At 44.0% G+C, this 25998-nt stretch overlaps 1 protein-coding gene across 2 annotated transcripts in view; it reads right to left on the bottom strand.

Moving 5' to 3' along the window:
• Positions 1-1288: 1288 nt before the first annotated feature.
• The window catches only part of BASP1 (brain abundant membrane attached signal protein 1), a 76891-nt gene continuing 52181 nt past the window's right edge, over positions 1289-25998 (bottom strand). For both annotated transcript variants that reach the window (XM_081952659.1, XM_081952660.1), the window contains exon 2: positions 1289-2972. In XM_081952659.1, the coding sequence (XP_081808785.1) occupies positions 2247-2963 (717 nt within the window). In that variant the 5' untranslated portion in view covers positions 2964-2972 and the 3' untranslated portion in view covers positions 1289-2246. The remainder of the gene's footprint in view (positions 2973-25998) is intronic.

The raw sequence follows: 25998 nt of genomic DNA, 5'->3' as shown, positions 1-25998 counted from the left end.
CCTGGCTACTTGAAGATATGTGGATTTTAACTCCAAGACTTACTGCTGATTGGGAAATTCTGGGAGTTTTGAAGTCCATATACCTTCAAGTGGCCAAAGTTGAAAAACACTGCTTTAATAATTCCTCACAGGAGTTTAAGTCCCATCACCTTCTTGGTGGTCCTCCTCTGAAGGCATCCACATTTTATTACAATGTGTGGTTTTTCTTTTAGTTCTTAAAATATCTACCCAGAGCACCCAGGTTATGCTTAGTTTTTTCTTTGTTATGCACTATGTCTTCAGAATTAATGGCTCTTTCTCAATTTGGTGTGTTAGATTTTGACTCCCTAATTCTTTAGCTAACAAGACCAAGAGAAATAGGTTCGCTGTACCTTCAAAACATCAACTTGGGAAAAGCTATAGACAGCAATCTCCAGATATAGGTACATACAGTTATAGATATACTGAGACAAAATTTTCCATGCAATGAACAGATGGACTAGCAAATGATGCTATTGAGTCAGAATAATCACTAATGATAACGGCCATATTTGCTCTCGTGCCACATCCCATGCAAGGTTAAAGCAGTACCTTTGGTGACTAGTCTTACAGTCCTGCTGCTTGAGCCATGGTATCACCAAAGAAATCAAATATTTCAGAGTCCAAGATTACTGGGACAATCTAGCTACCCCACATCCCTGCTTCTATAGGAAACTTCTTTATTTCTTAGTTTTATCTGTGCAATGGATCATAAGCAACTCCTAAAGCAGTTCCGCCTATAATTTTCATTTCTGACTGTACATGTGTTTTCTGATTCCCAACTACCCCGATCCATTTTCAATCCGTTTCTCTCTTGCTTTGCTTCATCTTGATCTCAGCTTATCTCTCTTCCTTGGGGACCTGTCTCAATCGGATCAATGTTCTCAATAACTTTTGACTTTGCTAAATTCTGATTTGGAAAAGATACACAAGGTCTCCTTTTAGAGGAAGGTACCAGAATTTGATAACCAGGAAGAAGGGAGGGATCCATACAGTGTCCACTAACAGTTTTATACTGTGTACACTTTAGTTTAGTGAAGTTATCAATGTATTATGCAGTGAGAAGGTTTTGTTCTTCTGCTGGCTTGTAACAGAACCTAACATTGATTTGGGCACAGAAAAAATGACTGGACAAATAGCACCCAGTTGGCTTCTGTTCCTAATCTGGGCTACCCTGCTTTTAGTCCAGCACTTAACCACTGTACCAGACTGGCTCATTATTAGTGAGAGAAGTTAATCTAAATAAAATTGCAGCCGCTAACACCTGAAATGTTTTTTTAAATTATTTAACTTTTATTACTGTTGCACCATTTATACAATTACATATAATTTCAATGCATCCATTGTACATTTTGCTTTTTCTTTTGTTTATTTCCAATGAGAGGTGACTTGGTGTCTGTGACACAGAATGGAAGAGAAACTGGAACTGCAATGAACGCAGATTTTTTTTTCATTTTCACTGACCAATAAACAGAACTACAGGTGCACTCAACCACAGACATGCATTAAACTCGTCATGAGAAATCTAGGTAGGCTAAGTAGGATGAGAATGCTTCTTTTAACTATTTTTTTAACTCCCAAAAATATTTGGGGAATAAGAAGAAGAAGAATTGCAGGATTGGCATTGAGAAAAAAAAATGTTGACAGCTATGTGAGTTTTGTCTGAAAGTTGCCATTCATCCACTGCATAAAAAATACAAAATGATAAAGCCTGTAAATAAAATTTTTTAAAGAACCCACAAGAAATACTGCTTTTATAAAGGTTTGATTGGTGTGGCACTGGCCCAGAAGGCAGAATTAATCCTATCATTGCTCCTCCATCCCTCCTAGGAAAAAGGAAGGAAAAGATAAGTGGAGTGCATTTAAGAGCAGGTCAGGAGGAAAAGGAAGAAAGGGAGTAGGAGAAGAGAAAGAGGCATACTGCACTTTCAGACAAACTGGGTTGTCTTCTTAATGAAATGCAGAGATTTTTGGAAAGTTGGCAGAAACTATATTAGATATTTCCCCCACAAAAATACTATTTAGATTACCCCATGTCAACCATTCCCCCACCCCCCCTTAACTTAATGGGACACTTCTTGCTTGCTTGCTTGCTTGGTTTTCTTGGGCAATACAGTTCAGCTACGTAACAAGTTAGTAGAGCTGGGGGGAAAAAAGATAATTAAAAAAAAAGACACAGGTTGTTTTAAGTGGTTAATTTTGTTTTGTTTTGCAATAGGCTGTCCAATTTAATCCTTCACTGCTATGGTTTGATCCGAGTTTGCTGCTGGAGCTTCAGATGGTTTCGCTTCCTCTGGTGGGGCTGCAGGCTCTGAGGCCTTAGGAGTAGAACTAGGTGCTTCTGTTGTTGGTGGGGTCTCCTTGGAAGAAGGTGCAGCCTCGTTGCTGCTGCTGGGTTTTGAGTCTGAAGCTTGGGCCACATCACTTTTAGTTTCTGGGACTGCAGGAGCCTCAGTCTTTTTGGCTTCCCCTTCCTCCTTGCCCTTGTCATCTCCTTTACTAGTAACTGTGACCTCTGAAGGCTGGGAAGCTTTTGCATCACCACTGGGCTCTGAGGATTTCGGGGTGTCACTGCTGGCTGGAGGAGCATCTGAGCTCGGCTCCTCCTTAGAGGTTTCAGTGCTCTTCGGAGGCTCTGCTTTTGTGTCACCGGGAGTGTCTGGCTTCTCCGGTTCTGGCTTCTTCGGTTCTTCTGGGCTTACACCTTTCTCCCCTTCCTTCTCTTCTGTCTTGTTGGCAGCTACCTGGGCATCCTTGTCTCCCATCTCCTCTTTGTTATTCTCCTTCACTTCTGCAGTCTCCGTGGTGGTCTGCTGGCTCGACTCATTCTCTTTTGGAGCCTCCCCTTCCTCAGCTGTTGTCCCCTCAGCCTTCTTGTCTTTATCTTTGGTCTTTTCATCATTCACATTATAACCCTTCTTCTTCTTGCTCAGTTTACCTCCCATGGTGGAGCTCTAAAAATGAGAAAAAGGAGAATAAGGTTACCAGTAAAATGAACACTAAATTACTTTGTCCTTCTCACGCAATATGCAAGCAACAATACTAGAGTAAATAGAGAAGAGTGGGTTGCACCCAGACTAAATTTCTCAATCATGTTTTTGAACTCATTGAAATAAATGAAGTGAAGTAGTCATCAATAATTCAATCCCCTTTCATAAAACAGTAGTAAATAAGACTCTTTCAGTCATGTTGTCTCATCAATGCAACCTGCTAAACTATAAGTGGCTGTGTTCATCCATAAAGCTGAACCTAAAGCACATTACGCTCAGTAGGATATGCAAACTCAGTCTGTATTTGAATGCAATCCAGCCTTTTATAACTGCAAACTAAAGTAACATTTTCACTGTACTACTTGAGTTGCTAGTGGATTTAATTTTACCAGACAGGGAAAATTATTACATCTATTTATGATTACTAAAACCATAATTTCATAGAGTAAATCCCTGGGCCCAAAATATTATAAATCTCCATTCTATAGAGTTACCTTGTCATGGTTTTCTTTAAAATTGTTTCTAGTTTAACAAAAGTCTCCATTAAAGATTTGTCTCTGGGCTTTGGCCATAATAAGGTATATATTAAGTTCCATTTAATATTTACTGCCCAATGCAGAATAGCAATTTCTAAGAATGTTTGGAGTACAGCTACACTAGTCTTCCTCATTTTTTTCCTTTCTACAACTCTTAAATCCAGACAGCAGTGGCATTAGAAAACTATCTCTCATACACCTCTCTTCCTCTCCACAATAAACCTAGTTTAGTTACTGGAGAAATAAATACCAATTCAGGACCCTATCCCTCTTTAAATGCTCTGATATACACATTTCCTATCTTTCCTTCTTTCATATACCATTCACGCTATTTCACCTTAATATAATGAAGGAAAATTCCATTGCATTGTATAAAAAAAGAGCAATTGTTTACATTTTCTAAGTATAAACATATACAATGACATCCAAATAGGAATGGGCAATCTTACCCAAATCCTGGGGGGGGGAAGCCTGCTTAATTTATCTTCATTTAATTTTCCCTCAGCCTTCCTACAGATGTTTACTAGATTGAAACTTTCCATGCATTGCAAACTGCATTCCAGGCAAATATTCTCTTGTTTTAGATGGACTTTTTTTTCATCTGAAAAATATTAGACAATTTCCCAAAGCTTCATGCAATTCTCTACATTTTATGAAGTTGCACCCACATGCCATGTGTGACATGCTCCTTGCCTTGCTCCTCCAGGATGCCAATCCTAACATCTCATCTAACCTCCAACCTCCATTCTGATATGATCTCAGTTAATAAACCAGGAAGATAAGTTGGATCCCGGAAGAGAGAAGTAGGGAACATGTTGTAGCTATAAATTGTAGCTATAGGTTTTGGATGACTGTCGGATCATAACTTCTGAGCACATTTGTTCATGCGTGTTTATTCTTTCCTATATTTTCTGTAATTTAGAAGAGGAAGGATTTGCTTGTGGTTTCCCCTTGTGTGTCTATCTATATTTTAGGAAATAAAGATTTTTCTAGCCACTTTATACACACACAAGCATTCATGACTATAATGTAGCTGCTTTAGAAAAAGAATTAAAAGGTAACAGCTTGCTAAGAAAGATTTTAAATAATGTATTGAATATAAAATGGATCCCACATCAATCCTTCCAAAAAGACACCCAGCCCACTTTGGTCAGGAAAACAGTCGCTAAAACCTAACATTAGTGCCATTCCATTTCATCCATGTAGGTCACTGTGAGTTTATTGCATAAAGAAAACAACATGTTCATGCCCATCCAGTCACATTTCACTTCACCGGAGGTTTTGCAAATCAGCAAGAGCAATGTATTAAACAAAAGCGAGAGTTATATTTGCTTCCAGATAGTCAATCCCCAATTAAGCCTCTATTTGTTTGCCTGGTAATGGCTAAATAACACAAACCAGCTTTTGTGCAAGGTGCCTATTTCTTCCCTCCCATCTACAATTTCTCTCCCCAAAACAAGATGGACAACAGAAGCAGATAAAGTGCGAGCTGCCAGAAGATACTCTGCAACCTGACCATAAGTTATGACATTATATTTGAATGCTAGTATTTTTTTCACAAGAATGAAGGGCAATCACACGCTTAACTGAGATAAAAAAAACAATCAGCCATGGGGGAGGGCTGCAGATGAGAGGGGCACTGAACATCTACCTGTCTGTTTGCTTTTAAATGACCATTGGATTAGACAGGGTTATTTTTGTCCTCACCCAAAATATATTTCATTTCTAGTCCATTGACATTTTGATTTCATCTATTGATTCTACTAATTAGGTCCTGTTCAATGAGCTCAAATGTCCTTCTTGTGCCAAGCTACAATGAACTCAATGTTTCTACAATGGTGTGAAGAGAATTCACTTCCTTCTATACTTAAACAAATGCATTTTCACCAAATGTGGATTGCAAACTTCCCCTGAGAAATATTAGGAAGGTGGACAAAATTTTTAAAAATCTGGAAGAAGGTAGTGACAATACCCATGTATACATACATGTAAAACTAAGGGTGGTATAACTCCTACAGCGTATCTCAATGCAAACACAAAAAGTAGACAATTGCATGCAGGATTGTTGTCATTGAATTTTTGTCTTGCTGTCATCGATTGTTGTCATCTCACCACCAAACAGCCACATTTTTTGTAGCTCTTCTAAATGAAAGACCTTTTCATCTTATGTTGGTTTACGAGCTGTGGTTTGCATGCCTCCCCTCCACTCAGTTACTGCATCTATGGCGTGAATACTCTCCCCTTTCCAGTCCCTGATTGCTGCCCAATTTTTTTCTTACAAAATAACATTTTTTTTTCATTTGGGATGAGGAATAGGGGGAAAGTTCTTTGATCAAACAGTGAAACAATGGACCAGACTTAATTTTATTTAACAAGCTGAATTAACAGGAATGTTGTTAATTTTCTTTCTAGCCCAAGTGAAAGCAAGCATGGTAGAAGTGTAGTCCTTTTTTTTTCCTTTTAAAACAAACAAATTGATCCAGGAAGAGTAAGCAAACAGGGCAATCCATTAATCAAGCTGTATAAACACCAAGAACACCAACCCTCTCACTGTCGCAGAGGTGGATACAGATTTCAAAATGGCCATTGGGTACAAGCAATTGAAATCCTCCTCTTTATGGGTATGTAGTACATATTCAACAGGTTTGGGGCTTTGATCTTCTAGTCTCACTCACCATGTTGAAAGCAATCTTACCATGCTGAAACCAGTCACACTCACTATGTTGAAACCGGTCACACTCACTATGTTGAAATCAGTGACTGTCACTGACTGAGACTAAAGCAAAGGGAGGGTTTGACATCTAGAAAATATTCCTTATACCACATTTCTCTCCCCCGCCCCAGCTGATTTACCCAGGGAGGCCAATGGCTGCAGCATGGATAATGCCTGTTTTAAAAAATTAGTGCTAGGATTTACATATTTATTTATTTATTCCCTTTTTTCTGCATATGCAGCAATTAATTAGCTTGTGCACTAAGCTACTCAAGTAAAAAAGAAACAGTTGGGAAGTATTCCTTTGTTACAGGTATATATGGGGGTTGGGGGGAAACATAACAGGAAAGGATGAGTATTCTGGGGAAAGATGGAGTGTTCTGGTTTTATAACTCTGTGATCACTGAAAAGAGGGGTTGACCCCCTTTCTCTCTTTAATGTTTGCAGCCAGTTCTTCTGTGGATTGTGGCTATCTCACTGAGCCTTTCAGTTTTAGTTTTCCCAGGTAATTATTAGGAGGAGTTAAGGAAGATATGAACATTTATACCATAATCTTACTCCATAAACATTTCCAACAAGATATAAGGACAGTTATTCCGTCTTTGTTTTATGGCAAAATGGCAAGAGGGAAGAGTTAAATCCTTTCAACCCGAACATCATACCAGTCTGAATAAGGAGTGCCATGGTTATATTAATTCCTTAAAATGTATTTTTATATCTGTGAACTATTTAGTGAGGTTTTCAATAGATGTCGTATTACATTATGTACTAGGTGTTTAAAAAAACACTATTAAGGAAAGAATGACTGCAGATCTTTAAAAATATGAATGCCAGCTGTCTCTACAGCAGTAATCAGTCTACATGCATCCAATAAAGCAGTGGTTCTCAACCTGTGGGTCGGGACTCCTTTGGGGGCCAAACGATCTTTTCACAGGGGTCTCCTAAGACCATTGGAAAACACATATTTTCTATGGTCTTAGGAATCGAGACACCAGTTTTATGGCTGGGAGTCACCACAACATGAGGAACTGTATTAAAGGGTCACGGCATTGGGAAGGTTGAGAACCACTGCAATAAAGGATGCAGAACAGATTATCTTTTAAGTGCCTTTTAATTTACTGTTTAAAAATATATATCCCATAATTGCCATTAAAAAGTATGAATCAAAAAATGAATTCTGCTGTTTTGTTTGTGCGCTAAACACAAGAAGTCAACCAGAGTAATATTAACTCATTTATGAGATGTATTAACCTTCAACACCTGTAGGAATAGGTGCATAACAAACTAGTCCAACATGTTCAACAAATGGGCTCCTTTCTGTGGAAGAATAATTGCAATAATCCCTAGTCAGCAGTATTGCCCATGCTGCTGAGGATCAGAAGAATTGTAGTCTCTAGATACCCAAAAGGCAACAAGTTAGAGATGGCTATGCCAATCACTTCCTTATATCACGTGTTATGAAAAATAAAATTCATAGCCAAACCTGTGTTTCCAAATTGTCTTCAATCATTTAAGAATATGAACTAGAAAAGTTTCTGCAATACTACCATCTTCACTACCACCACCGATTCACACTCACTGAAACAAACTTGACAACATATAGTTAAGTGCCCAGATACAAAGAACAGTCTTTTCTATTTCTAATAGACTGGTAAAGGCAAATCTTGGCAAAGGTTGATAGTCACTATTTTAATCAAGAGCATAATATGGACAGAAAAGGTTAAATCTGCCTCCTGTCCGGACCACAATCCTAATCTTGATTTAAAATCCTGGGGCTACTACTTTAAAAACCACCAGATCTAAAAAAAAAACCTTTCTCGGATCCCATTTATTGCTTAACCTCTTGGTAGTGAAATGCAAGAAAAATAATGCTATTAAAAAGCTGCAGGATTAAAAAGAGAAGCATGATTATATCATACACTATTGACTCAGCTTTTGAGAAACTCACAGCTCCAACCATCCACCACCAACTTTTCAATAAATTGTGGGCTGAATTGGGATATATAAACTAGATAAACTTGCCTAAGTATATAAATAACAGTAATTTGGTAAGGTGATTGGATGGTCGCTCCTCCCACCTTATCATCTTTGTGGTGGAAATGTCTAGAATAGGGGTGTCAAAATTGATTTCATTAAGGGCTGCATCAGGGTTGTGTTTGACCTTAGGGGGCCAGATGGGTGTGACCAGCTCGACTCATGTCGGGGGCGCCTGTGGTGGCCCAAGCACTCTGCCAGCGAAAACAGCGCTCAAAAGGGCTGCAGTAGGCTGTCATAGCCAAAAATGGAGCACTGTGGGGCAGTCCTTCGCTATTTCCAGGGCAGCCCCAAGGCTAGATCTAAGCACCCTGCAGGCCTTGAGTCTGATACCCCTGGTCTAGAAAAATCACTGAAACATTCCTTTTAAACAAAGGGAGCTTATCCTACAAATCCTGCTCAGAGCTTCAACAATGTCCACATAGCAGCTTCTGCCATCATACCTCTGTACTAAGAAGACAAGAGGCAGCTTTTGTAAACCCATTCCTATAAGTAATTCTGTGCTTATGATTTAGGATGGGACACTCACATACACTCAATACATCAACTAATTAATGGAAGGGGAGGCTTCAAAAAAAATTCTTTGTAGGATTTTAGACCCGCTTCAGCAGTTTCAATATGGCAGAAGAGCAGTTATAAACCAGTGATGGGGATTGAATTTAGTGCAACAAATTGCTGGAGTCAGAATCCACAGTCAAAGTGACAAGTGAGAAAGGCAGGGAAAGCCTTCAAATTACAGACATGCCTATCTAGGAAAGAACTGCTGTGGTTCTTGGCACTGCATTTTTCTAGACTTTGGACCAGTGTGCTGGAGAAGAATAATTGTTTTCTGCATTTTTGCTGTTTTGCTTTTTCAAATCCCTTATGATAAACCAGGAGAACAGAATATAGAACTACTGGGGAAAATTATAGATCCTGCCAGTAAAACAGAGCAGTCGTCTAAGCTTCAGGCCAGCTAGTAATCCTGTCTAAAACAGGAAAGTTAAGAAACGGTTCCCTTCCTGTGGCAATTTCCTGACTACTACTTCTTCCTCCTCCTCCTCCTCCTCCTCCTCCTCCTCCTCCTCCTCCTCCTCCTCCTCCTCCTCTTCTTCTTCTCCTCCTCCTCCTCCTCCTCCTCCTCCTCCTTCTGGCTTGAGAGATCTACTATTTTCACATATTCCTATCCCACCCTACCCCTCACCCCCACATTTAATGTCCTTCAGATAACAAAATCAACTTGAAGCTCCAACTTTGTTAAAGTCTAATTTCAGCAACTGCTGATGCAAAACTTTTGACAAAGGGAAGAGGACTTACTACATCTGTCACAAGCCAACAGAAGATCCTCTGCATGCTGTTACATGTGCAGAGGCAGGGACATCCTACCAAAGAATATATTTGTAATTATTAACTGCAAATCTCTGGTCAACATTCAAGTTACTCAGTTAGAGGATAACTCTGAAGAGTGAGCAAAGGATCACTCTACTGTGTTCTTACATTAGCTTGCAGAGCTATAAGGTCTAATGGAAGGCTTGTTGGGGAATTTATAGTTATCACTGCCTACACAGAAAACATGGATGCTTTACCAGCTATCACAGTGAAGAGAGCTAATACAAATACCAAGATCACCACTTGACAAAGTTCTATATATGGGCCCACGTTGCATTAGTCCAAGTGATACTGCAAAATCAGTGCGACCTTCCTTACTTTGCACTCATATTACACCATTACGCTTTTCAACACCAGCTTATTGAACTGGCGTCCAGTTCATGCATGGAAGCTGCATTAATACCTATTGCTATTTTGTGATCCTGTATACCTCCATATTATGTCACAAAATTCTTAAATTATGCCTGTGATCTCTTTTATATGTGCATATGCAAATATGCACATATTTACACTTCAAAAGTTACGTCAGGAAACTGTTTCTGCCCCTTTTGGTGTTTTCATCATATCATTGTGACCATAGCTTTTCTGGCTCTCAGCAATTAAAAAAAAATACTGAAAGCAACCAGCTGCAAAACGTTGCCTACACATGAATCTCAATTAATCAGTAATGCTTGGATTCATACAAACTAAGCAGACCATAGCATAGGCTTAGTGCACAGAGTGTAACCTGGATTTTTGCTTTTCTCACTTACCAAAATGTACCAATCTCCAGTGCCTCCATACACTTTTTATAACTCTGTTGACTTCACTGTATATTTAACAGAAGATCACTTTAATAATTCAATGTAAATAATTAAAGTAATTATTACTTTAACCATTCAATGTGCTATGCTTTGAAAAATTTACTGTTGCCAACAGGTGCATATATTATTTGTCTATATCAATGACTTGGGAAATCTTCACCTTAAGTATTCACAATCTTCTTTTGTGAAAACCATTTTGCAGCCCAACTTGTATAATCCGCAATTCTTAGTTTACCAGGGAAAAGCACCAAGAAAATAACATTATTTTTAAGTCCATAGGACTCCATTATTAAGAAATATTTTTCTCTTTGATTGACAGATGATCACCTCAAAATCATATGGCTTTTAGCCATGTTACTCTAGGAAAGATGCAGGCAAAATGTTCTTTAAACACCCTTTCTGCAACCTAGGTTTTGGCAGAGTTCTGTTCTTAAATAATTGCACCCAGGATGGAAATTGACTGCAAAAACTAAGTTGACAATCGTTCCTACAAAAACCTTAACCCTTAATTTCTTGGGTGAATTATTTTCTGCCCACATTTTACCTTGCTTTGGGAACTACAGTGTATTTCATTAATTTTCTAAATTTTACTCATGGAAAGTTTCATTCTTTTCAAATATTATTTGTTAACTATGGAGTTCAACAGATAAATACAATCCATGGAAACAGGATCCTTTATTGGAATGTTCAATATCCTCTGGATACAAAGAGGGAGCTGTTCCACTATCTATAATTAATCTGAGTTCCAGATTTAAAAATACTGAGACCGAGTTGTATAGCCCTTATAGGCAAAGCATTTCATTTCCCATCATCCTTGAACCCGCCTTTGTCTTCAGCTCAGATCACTGTCCCTCCTGCTTTTATCAGAAGTTGACCGGCTCACAACAGAATTCATAGGAGTAAAAGATGGAAGTGATTTTGTCTGTCACAAAGCAAACTCCAACCCTTTTGTATATCCATGAAATATCACAACAAACATATAAGAGTGAGAGGCAGTGACGTGCGGTGAGGTTTATGGCTGGTGAGGCACTGACACAGTGGTGGGTTTCAAATATTTTTTGACTTGTGGACTTCAACTCCCAGAATTCCACAGCCAAGCATGCTCAGTTCCGATTTAAAATGACAGCATTTGTTTCTCTCTCCCTTCCTCCCCCTCTCTCAAACACACACACACACACACACACACACACTAGTTCGATTGGACTATCTCTCCTACCCCCTTCCTCTCTCACTCACTCTCAAACAAACACACACACACACACAAAAGTTGGATTGGATATCTTTTCCAGTGGCTTGAAAGCAGCTCCTCTGCCATTCCCCCCCCCCCCCATTCCCCTGCTGCCTTCCCCAAACACCTCCACCATTGCGAATGCAGCCTGCTGTCTGGGTGGGAAATGCCTGGAATGCAATAAAGCCCACCCACTCACCTCCTGCTGGCAGGCTGGGGTGAGAGGAGAGGCAGAGAAGCCGGAGGGGAGCCGATCCGAGCCTTCCAAAAGAAAGAGACTGGGGGAAAGTGTGTGTGCTACAGCATGGCTCTTTGCCTGGCTTCCGTGGATGACTCTGCTTAACTGTTAAAAAAAAGCCTCTAAAAAGTGCCCTATACTATGAGGCAGGAGAACTGCTGCCTCAACTATGTCAGGAATTTTTAGGCTTTTAACCCTTGCTTAACTCTCCTCGAGTGATCATAAAACGCCTAAAGTCAGACTAGAGGAGGGTATGCAGTTCTCCTGCCTCATAGCAGAGGGCACTTTTTTAGGGGCTTTTTTTAACAGTTAAGCAGAGTCATCCATGGTGAGGCAGCAACTAGCTCAGCTTTTTCCTTGCCTCACTTACCTTACCTGACTGCACGTCACTGGTGAGAGGTCACTAGTGATGTTGGTCTTATCATCTGACTTCCTTCATAAATTGTTCAACTCAAACTGACCCATAGAATGGAAAATGGCTAGAAGGGTATTCTTCCAGTAATTTTCTACCCTGCAGTCTACTACCCTGTTACAGATTATATCAATATATTATTGTCCAAAAGAACTAATAATATTGTGCTTACTTTTATGTCTAATCCACATTTCTGACAAATGACAGTTTGCTGCATAATTTTCAACAACCAAATATGGTTTGCCAATAAAGTACAAATAGAAGCTTCTAATCTGTTTCCCTGACATAAAAAAGGGAGAAAGCGGTACAAGGAATACATAACTATTCATGCCTTCTGACCTTCATAATGGCTGTAAAAAAAAAACCATACACAATTCCTACATCCTGGAATTAGCCTTGGAAGGATCTTCTCCATTACCATCAAGGTAAGTTTTGCTTCTCAGGATGTCGATGGTTCAATGGTAATTAAGAAATAATAGCAAATACGACACAGAAAGGAGACTGTCCTGTTGAATGTTAAAATCATGTCATGATTGTAAATGTATTTTTCAATCATTTCTGATTTCAGCTCTAAAAGCCAGCTCATCTAGAACAAACCACTGATGTTCTTGAAATGCAACAGGGAAATATAGGTTATTACAAGAAAAGAAAAGACAAAAAAAGCTAGAACACGTCTAAGTACTCTTGTAATAAGAGTTTTTAGAAGGAGGAGGAGGAGGGAGGAGGGAAGAGGAGGAGGAGGAGGAGGAGGAGGAGGAGGAGGAGGAGGAGGAGGAGGAGGTGGTGGTGGTGGTGGTGGTGGTGGAGAGACTGGAAAAGTCCACAGAACATACTAAAACACAGAATTATAATCATATCTTAATCTAGTTTGTTGAGTGAAATCAAAATTACCCATCCATTTGAGTAATTTTGTCCTATCTGAGATACAAATTGGTTGATTCAAATGTCACTATCAATATATTTTACCTTTTAATTGCCTTTTCTTAATATAATCATGCTGGCATCAAGACTTCATGCTAATGTTATCCAGGAAGAATCTGAAATGAAAGATCCTTCAAACTGTATTACAATGCTTAACTTTTACAGAAAATTATGCCAAGAATCTGGACTTTTAACTGAGGAAGTTTACAATGACAGGATGTCCCAGTGATTTCCTAACAAGATAAGGGATTGTTTTCTGTTAACTGACTAAAACATAGGTTACATTTCATAATCCAGATGCTAGGTGCTATAAAACCGCACGTCAATTAATACTGATTGGGTCTCCGTATGTTTTAAAAATAGTTCTTGTTGTAATTTGCAGCAGATTTAAAAACAAGATGATTATGTGTAACTGGTAAAAAAGACAAAATGGAATAAATGTATTCTCTTTTATGTATTCTCATAAAATAATTAATAAATTGGAAAAAAAGACTAACTTTAAAAAGTTGATAAGTATAGGAGTTTTTTAATACATTCTATTGGACCACCTGCCTAAAGGCCTATAGCCCTGGTGACGCAGTGGTTAGAATGCAATATTGCAGGGCAATTCTGCCAACTGCCAGCAGTTGGATCCTGACAGGGTCATGGTTGACTCAGCTTCCCATACTTTCCAGGTAAGTAAAATGAGGATTCAGGTTGTTGGGGAAATATGATGACTCTGTAAATCACTTAGAAAAGGCTATAAAGCACTATGAAATGGTATATAAGTCTACTGGTATTGACTTACAAGAGGAGTTGCTTAGAGACCGTTCCAAGTTAGGACAGAACCCCCAAAGCTATTTGTGGTCCAATTCCATAGTTCTGACAGCTACACACTATCCTATGGTCACTTAGCTACAGTTACAATATATACAACATTTGGCAACTGGCTCACCTTTACAGCTGGTTGCAACATTTAGTGGTCGCATGACTGCAATTTACAATTTTTTTTGTTGATTTCCAGCCTTCCTTTCCCAGCAAAAAAAAAAAAAAAATCCTATATGAATTAATTCATTCACTTAATGGCCACAGCATCCAATGCAAAATTAAAATTAAAATCATAAAATCAAATCTGGTCACAAGGGTGCTTCAACTTATGACTTTCATGATTTATGACAGAAATTCTGAGTTCCATTACTTGTACTTCAAGGATTACCTGAAATTTTATCTTGCAAGTGTATAAATCATGACTGGGCTAAGTTCTGTCTTTCAATATCTTTCTTTTCTTTTTTTAAGTAAAGGTAGGCTTCTACCCTTAACTTTGCATATGTCAGTCTCAAATGAGCAATACCCAAATGAAATGTAAGAAAGAGCAGGATTTCCAGAGGATAACAATTGTGCAATATATTTAAGGCTCTTATAGTTTCCCATGGAATCAAGTACATACAGTATGTGCGAGGATAAATTACTCACTGTGGAAATTGGATCACCTTGGAACTTACTAACTTACATGTGGACAAGTTATAATAATGTTACTATTCGGCAATGGAAATGGAGGGGGCGGAGTGGGGGAGGAGAGGGAAGATAGCATTCCTGCGCAGGGCTCCCTGATACCAACGGTCGTGGGGAGGGGCAGGTGCGAGGACAGATCAAGAGCGCGTAGTCGGTTGGGAGACCGGGGTTTTTGGTCATTCCCGGTCGTTTGTACCAACCCCTGCATACTAGGTGGTCAGGATCTACAGACCCAAGGCCTGAGACTGCTGTTATGCAACGCGAGGTCCGTTGTCAATAAGGCCCCCCTCATCCACGATCTAATTTTGGAGGGGGAGCCGGACCTCGCAGGAATAACCGAGACCTGGTTGGGCCACGAGGGAGGTTTACCCCTCGTGGAAATGTGCCCGCCAGGTTATCGAGCATTTCACCAGCCTCGGGCCCAGGGAAGGGGCGGTGGGGTAGCAGTGATTATCCGGGAAGACTTGGAGCCGAGAGAGTCCACTGTGCCACAGACATCCGGGTGTGAGTCCCTCGTCGTGAGGTGGGGCCCAGGGAGGCAGTTGGGCCTGCTGATAGTATACCTGGCTCCTCGCTATACACCAGCGGCCCTGCCTGAACTCCTCGAGCTGATCTCATCGGTGGCGGTTGAGACCCCCAAACTTTTAGTGATGGGGGATTTTAATCTGCCGTCAATGGGAGAAGCGTCTGAGGGGGTTCGGGAGTTCATGGCTTCCATGACAGCCATGGACCTGACCCAGTTAATTCAGGGCCCTACTCACGAGGGAGGCCACACGTTGGACCTTGTCTTTGTCTCTGGCCAGTGGACGAGTGATCTGGGAATAGGGGATTCAATTATTACTCCCCTGTCATGGTCAGATCACTCACTTCTCCGGCTTGACTTCCCCGGTGCTACACCCCGCTGCGGGGAGGCGGAATCGGAAGGTATTAGATGGTTCCGCCCCAAGCGCCTGATGGAACCAGATAGGTTCCAGACGGAGCTTGGGCCACCTCCTGTGGACCTGACCCGCCCCCGAGTGGAGGACCTGGTAGACGCATGGAATAGTGCGGCTACCGGGGCCCTAGACCGGGTGGCGCCTTTGCGGCCTCTCCTGCGGCGACGAACCACCCTGGCCCCTTGGTTTACCGAGGAGCTAAGGGTGATGAAACGCCACAAGAGACGCCTAGAGAGTCGTTGGAGATCCTCCCGTTCCGAATTTGACAGAACACAGGTACGAGCCTATTTGAGGACGTACCTTGTGGCATTAAGAGCGGCCAAACGTCAATATTGTGCCGCTCTTATTGCGTCCGCAGATAACCGCCCTGCCGCCCTGTTTCGGGTGACTCGCTCTCTCTTGTTTGAGAGACCGCGGGAAGCCCCTTTACAGGGCAGAGCAGAGGAGTTTGGGAAATATCTACAGGACAAAGTCGCTCAAATCCGGAAGGGATGGGCCCCTTTCAGTAGTCCAGCTGAGACGCCTGCGGCAAGTCTTGAGGGACCGCTTTGGGAGGAGTTTGACTCGGTTGCCATCGAGGATTTGGACAGGTTGCGTGGACGTCTGCGACCTACCACATGTTTATTGGACCCGTGTCCCTCCTGGCTTGTACTGGCATCCTGGGAGGTTACACGTGACTGGCTCCTGGGCCTAGTGAACGCCTCGTTGGGCGAGGGGCTTCTACCGACCGCCTTGAAAGAGGCGGTGGTGAGGCCCCTGCTCAAGAAGCCTTCCCTGGACCCAATGGACCTAGTCAATTATCGTCCTGTCTCCAACCTTCCTTTTTTAGCGAAGGTTGTAGAGAGTGTGGTAGCACAACAGTTCCCACGTCACCTGGAGGAGAATGATTATCTAGACCCGCGCCAGTCCGGCTTCCGACCCGGGCACAGCACGGAGACGGCCTTGGTCGCATTGGTTGATGATCTCTGGAGGGCCAGAGATAGGGGCTGTTCCTCTATCCTGGTCCTATTAGATCTCTCGGCGGCGTTCGATACCATCGACCATGGTATCCTGTTGCACCGGCTAGAGGGGCTGGGAGTCAGGGGCACCTTTCTACGGTGGTTTGGCTCCTACCTCTCTGACCGGACGCAACGTGTGTTGGCAGGGGAGCAGAGATCGACCCGGAGGCCACTCACATGTGGGGTGCCTCAGGGGTCGGTGCTCTCGCCTCTCCTGTTCAACACTTACATGAAACCGCTGGGCGAGATCATCTGTGGTTTTGGGGTGGGATATCATCTGTATGCTGATGATACTCAGCTATACATTTCCACCCCGAACCACCCCAATGAGGCCGTCGAAATGATGTCCCGGTGTTTGGAGGCCGTACGGGTCTGGATGGATGACAACCGACTAAAACTCAACCCTTCCAAGACGGAGTGGCTGTGGCTTCCGGCCTCCCAGTTCAACCAGTTGCTTCCATCTCTGGCCATTGGGGGCGTGCAACTGGCCCCCATGGAACAGGTGCGCAATTTGGGCGTCCTCCTAGATGCCCGGCTGTCCATGGATGACCATGTAACAGCCGTGGCAAGGGGGGCGTTCCATCAGGTTCGCCTGATGCACCAATTGCGCCCCTTATTGGACCGGGATGCCCTACGCACAGCCACCCATGCGCTAGTGACGTCTCGCCTGGACTACTGCAATGCTCTCTACATGGGGCTTCCCTTGAGATGCACTCGGAGACTGCAGTTGGTCCAGAATGCGGCCACGCGGGTGATTATGGGGAGGACGAGATACTCCCCTGTAACACCTCTCCTGCGCGAGCTGCACTGGCTTCCTGTAGTCTATCGAGTGCGTTTCAAGGTTTTGATTATGATCTTTAAAGCGCTTCATGGCACAGGACCTAGTTACATGCAGGATCGCATCCTGCCCCATACATCCCTACGACCAATCCGCTCACACAGAGAGGGACTTCTCCGGGTGCCGTCCGCCAAACAGTGTCGGGGGCGACACCCAGGAGCAGAGCCTTCTCTGTGATGGGCCCAGCCCTATGGAATGACCTCCCCCGTGACATCAGGACTACTTCCGATCTCCGCTCCTTCCGTGTACAGTTGAAGACCCACCTCTTTCAATTATCTGGCCTGGCTCAACCGTAAATTTTTTCCTTATTCCTCCTGACAGTTCTTTTAAATTTTTTAAATTTTTAAATTTTAAATTGTGTTTTTACAATTGGGGTATTTTAATGGTGACTTTTAATTGTCCAATGTGATGTAATTTGTTACCTCCTCCGTGCATGTTATGTCCTGTATATATGTAGGTTTATGTGTTTGTATACATGTTTTATGTTTCATACTCCATTGTACGCCGCCCCGAGTCCTGTCTGGAAAGGGAGCGGCTAATAAATTTAAATTTATTATTATTATTATTATTATTATTATTATTATTATTATTATTATTATTATTATTATTAATAATTGATTTTAACCACAATCTAATGCAGCCTTATAATGACACTGTTCAATGCTTTTTATTAATGTACTTATACATAATTTTAGAATATTATCATTGGAATTTTTTTTTAAATGGTAGATCTCTAATTCTCTGCCATCCAGTAGAAGCCATAATAACATTTGTTATTATGGGAATTATATTACTTGTGTCAGGCTTTCATGACAACATGATGCAAATTATATACAATATGTCATTCATGTCATTTGCCCAGAAAATGTATGATATCATTTCACACACACACACATCCCTTAGTCATGCTAAATGGCAAAATGACTCAACGAGAAGTACAAGGTAATGGGACAGAGACCGATGAATTTAGTGAACTAATAATGGAATATAGAGGATGATCCAATGAATTAACCTGCATACCTATCAGTTATCCTTGCATATAAACAGAATAAGTATATTAGCAAACTGCCATATAAAAACCTTGCAAATTTAAAAATGTGAGAATAGAAATGGTCTAGCTAAAATCATCATCTTGAGGATTTGTAAAGGACATCAAGTACAACACAGTGTATTACAGAGTATCAGAGATGAACAAGACAGACAATCTCTCCTCAAAGAATTTGCAAACACTATTTAAATGAGGAAAAAGGAGATTAAAGATGGAAGGCAAAGGATGAGAGACAAGGTAACACAGTATGAACACAATTAAACACAATCTAGGATTACATTAAATGGCTTCCAAACTCGTCTTTTGGCCAGACTTTTATTTAGAAATTCATTGTTGCTCTGTGACACATATTTCCTATTATACATGCCTAATTTATTACTCAAGGTTTTTTCCTATTTTACCTTTAAAAATGTGAATGTACTGGGAATAATATCCATACTGAGAAATGAATGAAAACTACAAACGGGCAGCTGATATATTGTCTACTGAAGTTTCCTTGTGAATTTGAAAAATTAGTTTTAAGAAAGTAATTTTTTAAAAAATTGTCCATTCTCTCTTCACATATATATTTCTCTACTACATTTGCCCTCCAACCAAGCGTTTGTGTGTGTCTGTGTGTGTGTGTGTGTTTTAATTTCCTGAATTCTGTGGCAGGTAGGAGCTATAAAAAGGAAGAGAAAATGTGATGGTTCTTTATATTGTCAATCTGAGCTTGACTGAAGCCTCCAATATCCTGTCTCTACCTATTCCATTAGACATTGGTTCAGGAGATTCTCCAATACTCTTTCAAAATGTTTTCAAAAAGGCACACAGACTGTAGGGGCAATAAGCAGACAGAAACCTTTCTTCCATTAACTTTTTTAGAGTACAACTTGTCTTAGTCTCAAAACCATATACCAGAAGAAAGATGTCCAGGTCTTGGCATATTTGGGTCTTTTCCCATGTAAGATTGACAGTATCTTGGCAACGTTTTGACGAGGTCACACTCGTCATCTTCAGGCTGGTGCCTTTGGCTTCGTGCTTGTGCAAGCAAACATGATCAGAGCTACCGTTTTTTGATAAATATAGGTGGGTGGGTGTGGAATGTTGGCTTTGACGCTTTAAACGGATTGTTGGCTGTGTTGTCACATCTTGATTGGGTGATGGAATTGATGTTTGGTGAGGGTGATTGGTGATGGTGTCCTGTGTTGTTCTGGGTCCTTTATCGGTTTTTGTGGCTGGGACTCGTTTGTTGACTAGGGCTAGTTTCCAGATGTCTGGTAGGCAGAAGGTATCATTACGTTTATTCATGATGTGGGGGTGTTTATCTATTTCGATAGCTTCCATAATTATTCTCTTGTTGAAGTGTTCAGTTTTGGAGAGTAATTTGATTCCTTCAAAATCAATTTCATGTCCTGTTGCTTTAAGGTGCTGGAAAAGGGAGGAAGTTTTTTCTTATTTTCTGACTGCGTTCTTGTGTTCTGCGATGCATGCATTTATTCTGAAGACACCAGCCTGAGGATGACGAGTGGGATCTCGTCGAAACGTCGCCAAGAAACTCTCACTTACATGGGAAAAGACCCGAATACACCAAAACATGTATGTATGTATGTGTGTGTGTGTGTGTGTCTGTGTCTGTGTCTGTGTGTGTGTATACACACCTTATCCTTCCATTACCATATTCAAGAGGCTAGAAGGCTCTACAATGAAACCCTAGCAAAAGTAGGAAGCATGGTTTGGAGTGAAGCTATTACTGCATGCATGCCAACACATCACACTTTGCTCCAACGTTGAGGCAGAACACATTCCACCCACAGACTCTTCTATATATAGAACGGGAAGCTAAACATGATTCAATGGTAGAGATGAAATGCATCCTCCAGTGCATCTTAAATCATCTAGAGTCTGACAGGTGGCATTCGGAAGCTACATGAAGCCTGCAAGTAATCATTTTGTGACCTCAAGAAGTTTTGCTTTGCTTTGCTTTGTTTTTTTAAAAAACCATGTGCATGGTTTAAGATTTGCCCATGCTTAAAAAACCAATCTTGTGGCTTAAAACTTCTGAAAAATCTGTAACCCAAATAGCTTGAGTCTTGTCTATTTTGGGGGCCTTGACACATGGCACAAATTTTGACATCTTGACATCAAGCTGTTGGAAGTTGTACAATTTTGACGTCAAGCTACTGGAAGTTATACATTTAAGGAATACAGATCACTTCGCAGAGTGGATATTATTACCTCAACATTATTAGTTCAAAGGTTATTCCATGGTAACTGAAGGATAATATGGCACCATCACTCCACATATAGAAACAGACTGGACCGCTACTAGAATCTCACTTCCAGATTAATTCATCTAAGGCTTAATGGATTCTCAGGATTCAGGATTCTCAGTCATTCAGGTCATGGTTGTCCCAAAGGTGCTTTTTTCAAGAGGCACCTGAACTTTCTGTTTTTTCTTTGAAGACATTTCAGCTTCTTCAGTTCTGGCTGGGTGCTGGGGAAAGAACGTTGGTCTTACCTGAACGTTGCTTTTAAGAAGAGTGGAGGGAGATGTCACGTGAAGGGTAATCACAGCCTGATTGGTCCATTAGACTGAGAGAAAACTTCTTAACCTTCAGCTTCTCCTGTTGGTTCCCAGTTTCCGCGATGTCGAAGTCTGCAATGCCAAGTCACAAACAAGCCAGGACAAGCCCTCCCCACATGGGGAGCACCCGGTCCTCCCCCACCCTAGACCCTGTCTGACTAACTAGGGCGGGATCGTGACGTCTCCCTCCACTCTTCTTAAAAGCAACGTTCAGGTAAGACCAATGTTCTTTTTCCAGAAGAGTGGAGGGAGACGTCACGTGAAGGGACATACCCACGCTACGTCCCAGGGAGGGCAGACTGGGTCCCCAGGGGAGGATCGGACGCCACCCTCTGTAAGACCCTCCGACCGAAAGACGCCTCAGCCGAGGCGTAGGTATCCAGCCTGTAATGCCGAATGAATGGGGTTGGTGAAGCCCAAGTGGCTGCCCGACAAATACGGGTAGAGTGGGCAGTTATACCCGAAGGAGGAGAACGCCCTGAGGCCTGATAAGCTTCGACAATGGCCTGCCTAATCCAACGTCCAATTGTGGACGAGGACACCTTGGTCCCCAGGGAGCCTGGCCGGAAGGAGACGAAGAGCCCCTTAGTCTTGCGCACTTCTGCCGTTCGTTTCAGATAAATGCGAACGGCGCGCCGTACGTCTAATCTGTGCCACACCTGCTCTCTTTCCCGTGACGGATTAGGGCAGAAATTTGGCAAAACTATCTCCTGGGCCCTGTGAAAGGGTGTGTTCACCTTAGGGATGAACGCGGGATCCAATCGGAGGACCATCCTATCCTGGTGAATGAGGCAGAGGTCACTCCTAGAAGATAGGGCCCCCAGCTCCGATATGCGCCTGGCCGTTGTGATGGCCACCAGGAAGACAACCTTAAGGGTAAGAAGACGCATATGGACTGTCCTAAGGGGCTCAAAAGGAGACCCCGTCAGGGCCTGAAGGACCAGGGTGAGATCCCATGTCAGAAACCTGTGAATAGGGGGCGGTCGAAGATTGGCCGCCCCTTTGAGGAAGCGTTTTACCAACGGGGAGTGGGAAAGAGTATAAGACCCCTCCCCCCCTAGGATGGTAGCTAGGGCGGCAACCTGTCAACGAAGTGTATTGTGGGACAGACCGTTCTCCAAACCCCTTTGCAGGAACTCGAGAACATCTGGAACCGTGGCCCTAGAGGGATCCACCCCTCGGGATATGAACCACTTGGCAAAGGCCGCCCAGGTGGCATTGTAAATCCTAGTAGTGGAGGGTCACCTGGACGCCTCCAAAGTAGCTATGACCCCTTAGGATAAATTTCTACCCCTCAGGATGCCCCGTTCAAGAACCAAGCGGTTAGGTGCATCCATTGAGGTTCCGGGTGATGCAAGACCCCTTGACAGAGATCGACCTCCCCCATGGGAATTCTCCAAGGATCTGTCACTGACAGCTGGACCAGATCCGCGAACCACGGTCTCCTCGGCCAGTAAGGGGCGAGCAAGATGACAAGGGCCCTCTCTGACACTACCTTCCGAATGGTTGCGGGAATGAGAGGAAGGGGGGGAAAGCGTAGAGGAGGCCCGGGGGCCAACGGCATCTAGGAGAGTCCGTGCCCTCCGCTAAGGCGGTCCGGAACCGTGAGAAAAACCTCGGCAGTTGGGCGTTCTCGGGTGAGGCGAACAGGTCTACAAGAGGGGTGCCGAACTTCCGACAAATCTTCCAAAACAACCCTGGGGACAGCTGCCACTCGCCATTGTCCAGAGTCACTCGGCTCAGCCAGTCCGCCTGGTGGTTGGATACCCCGGAGATATGTTCCGCCACTAGCGAGGCCAAGTGTCTCTCCGCCCACAGGCCTAACGTCTGCGCCTCCTGCCAGAGGGCACGGGAGTGGGTCCCCCCTTGACAGTTCACGTGCGCCTTCGTGGCCACGTTGTCCATGAGCAATAAAACATGGCGCCCTTGAAGATGTCGCTGAAAAGTCCGAAGGGCCAGTCTCGCAGCCTTCAACTCCAGCCAATTGATATTGTGGCAGAGGTCTGAGGCAGTCCAGCGTCCTTGAGCCATGTTCGTGCCCATTATGGCCCCCCAGCCGAAGAAGCTCGTGTCCGTCGTGACCGTCAACCTCTCCAGCTCCCAAAAGGATCCTCCCTGCTGGAGAGCTGGGGACATCCACCAGCGGAGTGACAGTCTCACCTCTGTTGGAATGCGAAGTGGCCTTAGGGAGTTGCTCATTAGTCTCTTCTGGGCCGGAATCAACGCCCACTGAAGGGGACGCAGGTGGAGGCGTGCCCAGGGAACGATCCCTATGCAGGACACCATTTTCCCCAGAAGCTGGGACAAGGTCAAGATGGAAACAGACCTTCTGTGTTTGACGGCGGCAACTAACTGGTGAAGGCTGGACAATCGGTCTGGGGACAGGCGTACTTTCCCTGTCTCAGAATTGATCACTGTCCCCAGGTGGAGAATTTGCTTGGACGGGTTTAAGTGACTTTTTGGGAAATTCATTGAGAACCCCAGGGCCTGGAGCCAGCGGATAGTCAGTCTGAGGTCTGAGGATGCGCTGGAGAGGGACCCTGCCTGAACTAAAACGTCGTCCAGATAGCACTGGAGCCTCACCGGGATGGAGCGGAGGTGGGCTGCCAGTGCTGCCAGAACCTTGGTGAAGGTACGTGGTGCTGAGGCTAGGCCGAAGGGAAGGGCCCGATATTGGTAATGCTGACCCCCGTGGGAGAACCTGAGGTAACGCCGGTGTGCCCTTAGGATGGAGATGTGTAGATAGGCCTCTGTTAGATCTATTGAGGCCATGTAATCCCCCTTTCTTATGCCTTGCAGTATGGACTTTAGGGAAGACATTTTGAACCGTCGGTATACCAGGTAACGGTTCAGACGTTTGAGGTCTAGTATTGCCCTCCAACCCCCCGAGGACTTCGGGACTACGGATAGATTTGAATAGTAGCCCTGCCCCCGCTCTGGAGCCGGAACGACCTCCACCGCTAGGATTTCCAAGAGGTGGGACATGGTGAGGTCCATGAGCTGACGGCGTTCCGGACTCCTGGCGGGGGGAAAAATCCTGAAAAACCTTGGGGGTTTGGAGAGAAATTCCAACCTCAACCCGTGACGTACTGTGGCTCTTACCCAGCCGTCCGAGGTTATCTCGTCCCATTTGTCCGCAAACAGAGCTAGACGGCCGCCTATGGGATGACTCGGGTTCGAGTCATTTCCCTCTGCGGAAGGGGCGGCCGCCCCCCCCCCCCCGAAAGGGCCGTTTGGACTGCTGCTGATATCGGGAACGGTCCTGATAAGCAGGCCGCTGGAATTGCCTGTCCTGTCTATAGGGCTGGAAGCGGTAATCCTGATCCCTATCAGGGCCCCTAAAGGAAGGCCTACGGTATGGATGGTTACAGGGCTCGGCCTTTTTGGTGGTGGTAGGCATGACCTTCTTCTTATCTTTGTTTTCAATGACTATCGGGTCCAGTGCTGCCCCGAACAGATGCTGGCCCGTGAAGGGAGCTGCTATCAAGTCCCACTTAGCCTTATTGTCAATTTGCAAGTTCCTGAGCCAGAGTAACCGGCGGGACGCAACCGATGTGGCCAGGGCGCTGGATCCAAACCTCACAGCGTCCAGGGTCGCATCGGCGGAAAATTGACAAGCGGCCATGATCTTGTTGATGTCCTGATGGATGCGGTCGTCCTGGATCGGGATCCGATCCTGGAGCTGGCGGAGCCACATAACCGTCGTGCGGTTGAAATATGAGGCTGCAGCTGCAGCTCTCACCGCCCATGCGGAGGCGTTGAAGTTTTTCCGCAGTGTGAGTTCCGCCCTCTTATCTTCAGGTTTCAGTTTGTCTGCCGCATCCCCTGATACGACCGGGGAAGAGGAGACCAGAGCAGCAATGGGCGGGTCTATGGTGGGCAGCTGGAGTGCCTGAACAAAGGATTTTTCTAGGTTATAGGCGCGACGGTCATTGCTGCCTGGAGAGGAAAAATGAGAGGGACGAGCCCACTGGCTCGTGGCCGCCTCCAAAAAGTTAGGGGGAGCACGGATCTCTTCCTTATTGGTGGCCGTATTCGAAAACATGGCCATGTCTGGGTCCCTGGGGGGGGAACCGTGGGGTCCCCTGTCCCTACCTTGGTGGTTTTTCTAGCCTTTCTGAGCAAGGGCTTGAACATGGCCAGGAGAAAGAGGTTGGAAGAGGGGGGGAGTCAGGGGCTGCCTCCTCATCCTCTGAAAACCCTAAATCATCCTGCCTATGCTCTATCCCCCTAGAGGACACCTCACTCAGGATCGAAGGCGAAGAGGCCCTAGATCTAGACCTGCCAAAGGATTGAGACCTGCTATAGTGTGGAAACCTGTCCCTCTGGGCGATACCCCGGGAGATGGCTGCAGATATTAATCGCTTCAGACTTTCAGGGAGATGTTCCAATTCATCCTCCTCGTAGTCAGACTCCTGCCCCCATGGAGCTAACCCCCTGCCCGACCTCCTCGAGGGACCTTCAGATGGGCCTTCCAGAGGGTCACCAAAATCAATCTCCTGCACGCCAGGGGAAGCTACCGGGGCCGGAGAATCTTCTCCCCCCCCCCCACTCCCATCGGACCTTGAGGGGGAGGAAGGACTAAATCCCCTATTAAAGGAAGGGGAACGACCAGGGGCCTCTGCCAGTGGGGATCTGGATGTGGGCCTAGTCGATTTGGCTTTCTTTTCAGCCCTGGCGATGGTTTTTTCCAGAGCCCTGGAGCGTCTTAGTTCGTCTTTTTCTAGTGCCCTAGAAGGCCTGTTGGCCGCGGATGGCTTGGAGGCCCTAGGTCTAGCGGCCTCTGATGGGCCTTCTCTGTCTTCCAGGGCCTGAAGGGATGCGGCCTCACATGTTCGATCTTTAATTCTTGAAGAGTCCT

This window comes from Natrix helvetica, assembly GCF_964273705.1.
Source record: "Natrix helvetica genome assembly, chromosome: 4".
NCBI classification, from domain to species: Eukaryota; Metazoa; Chordata; class Lepidosauria; order Squamata; family Natricidae; genus Natrix; species Natrix helvetica.
This window is presented reverse-complemented; position numbering and strand designations above follow the sequence as displayed.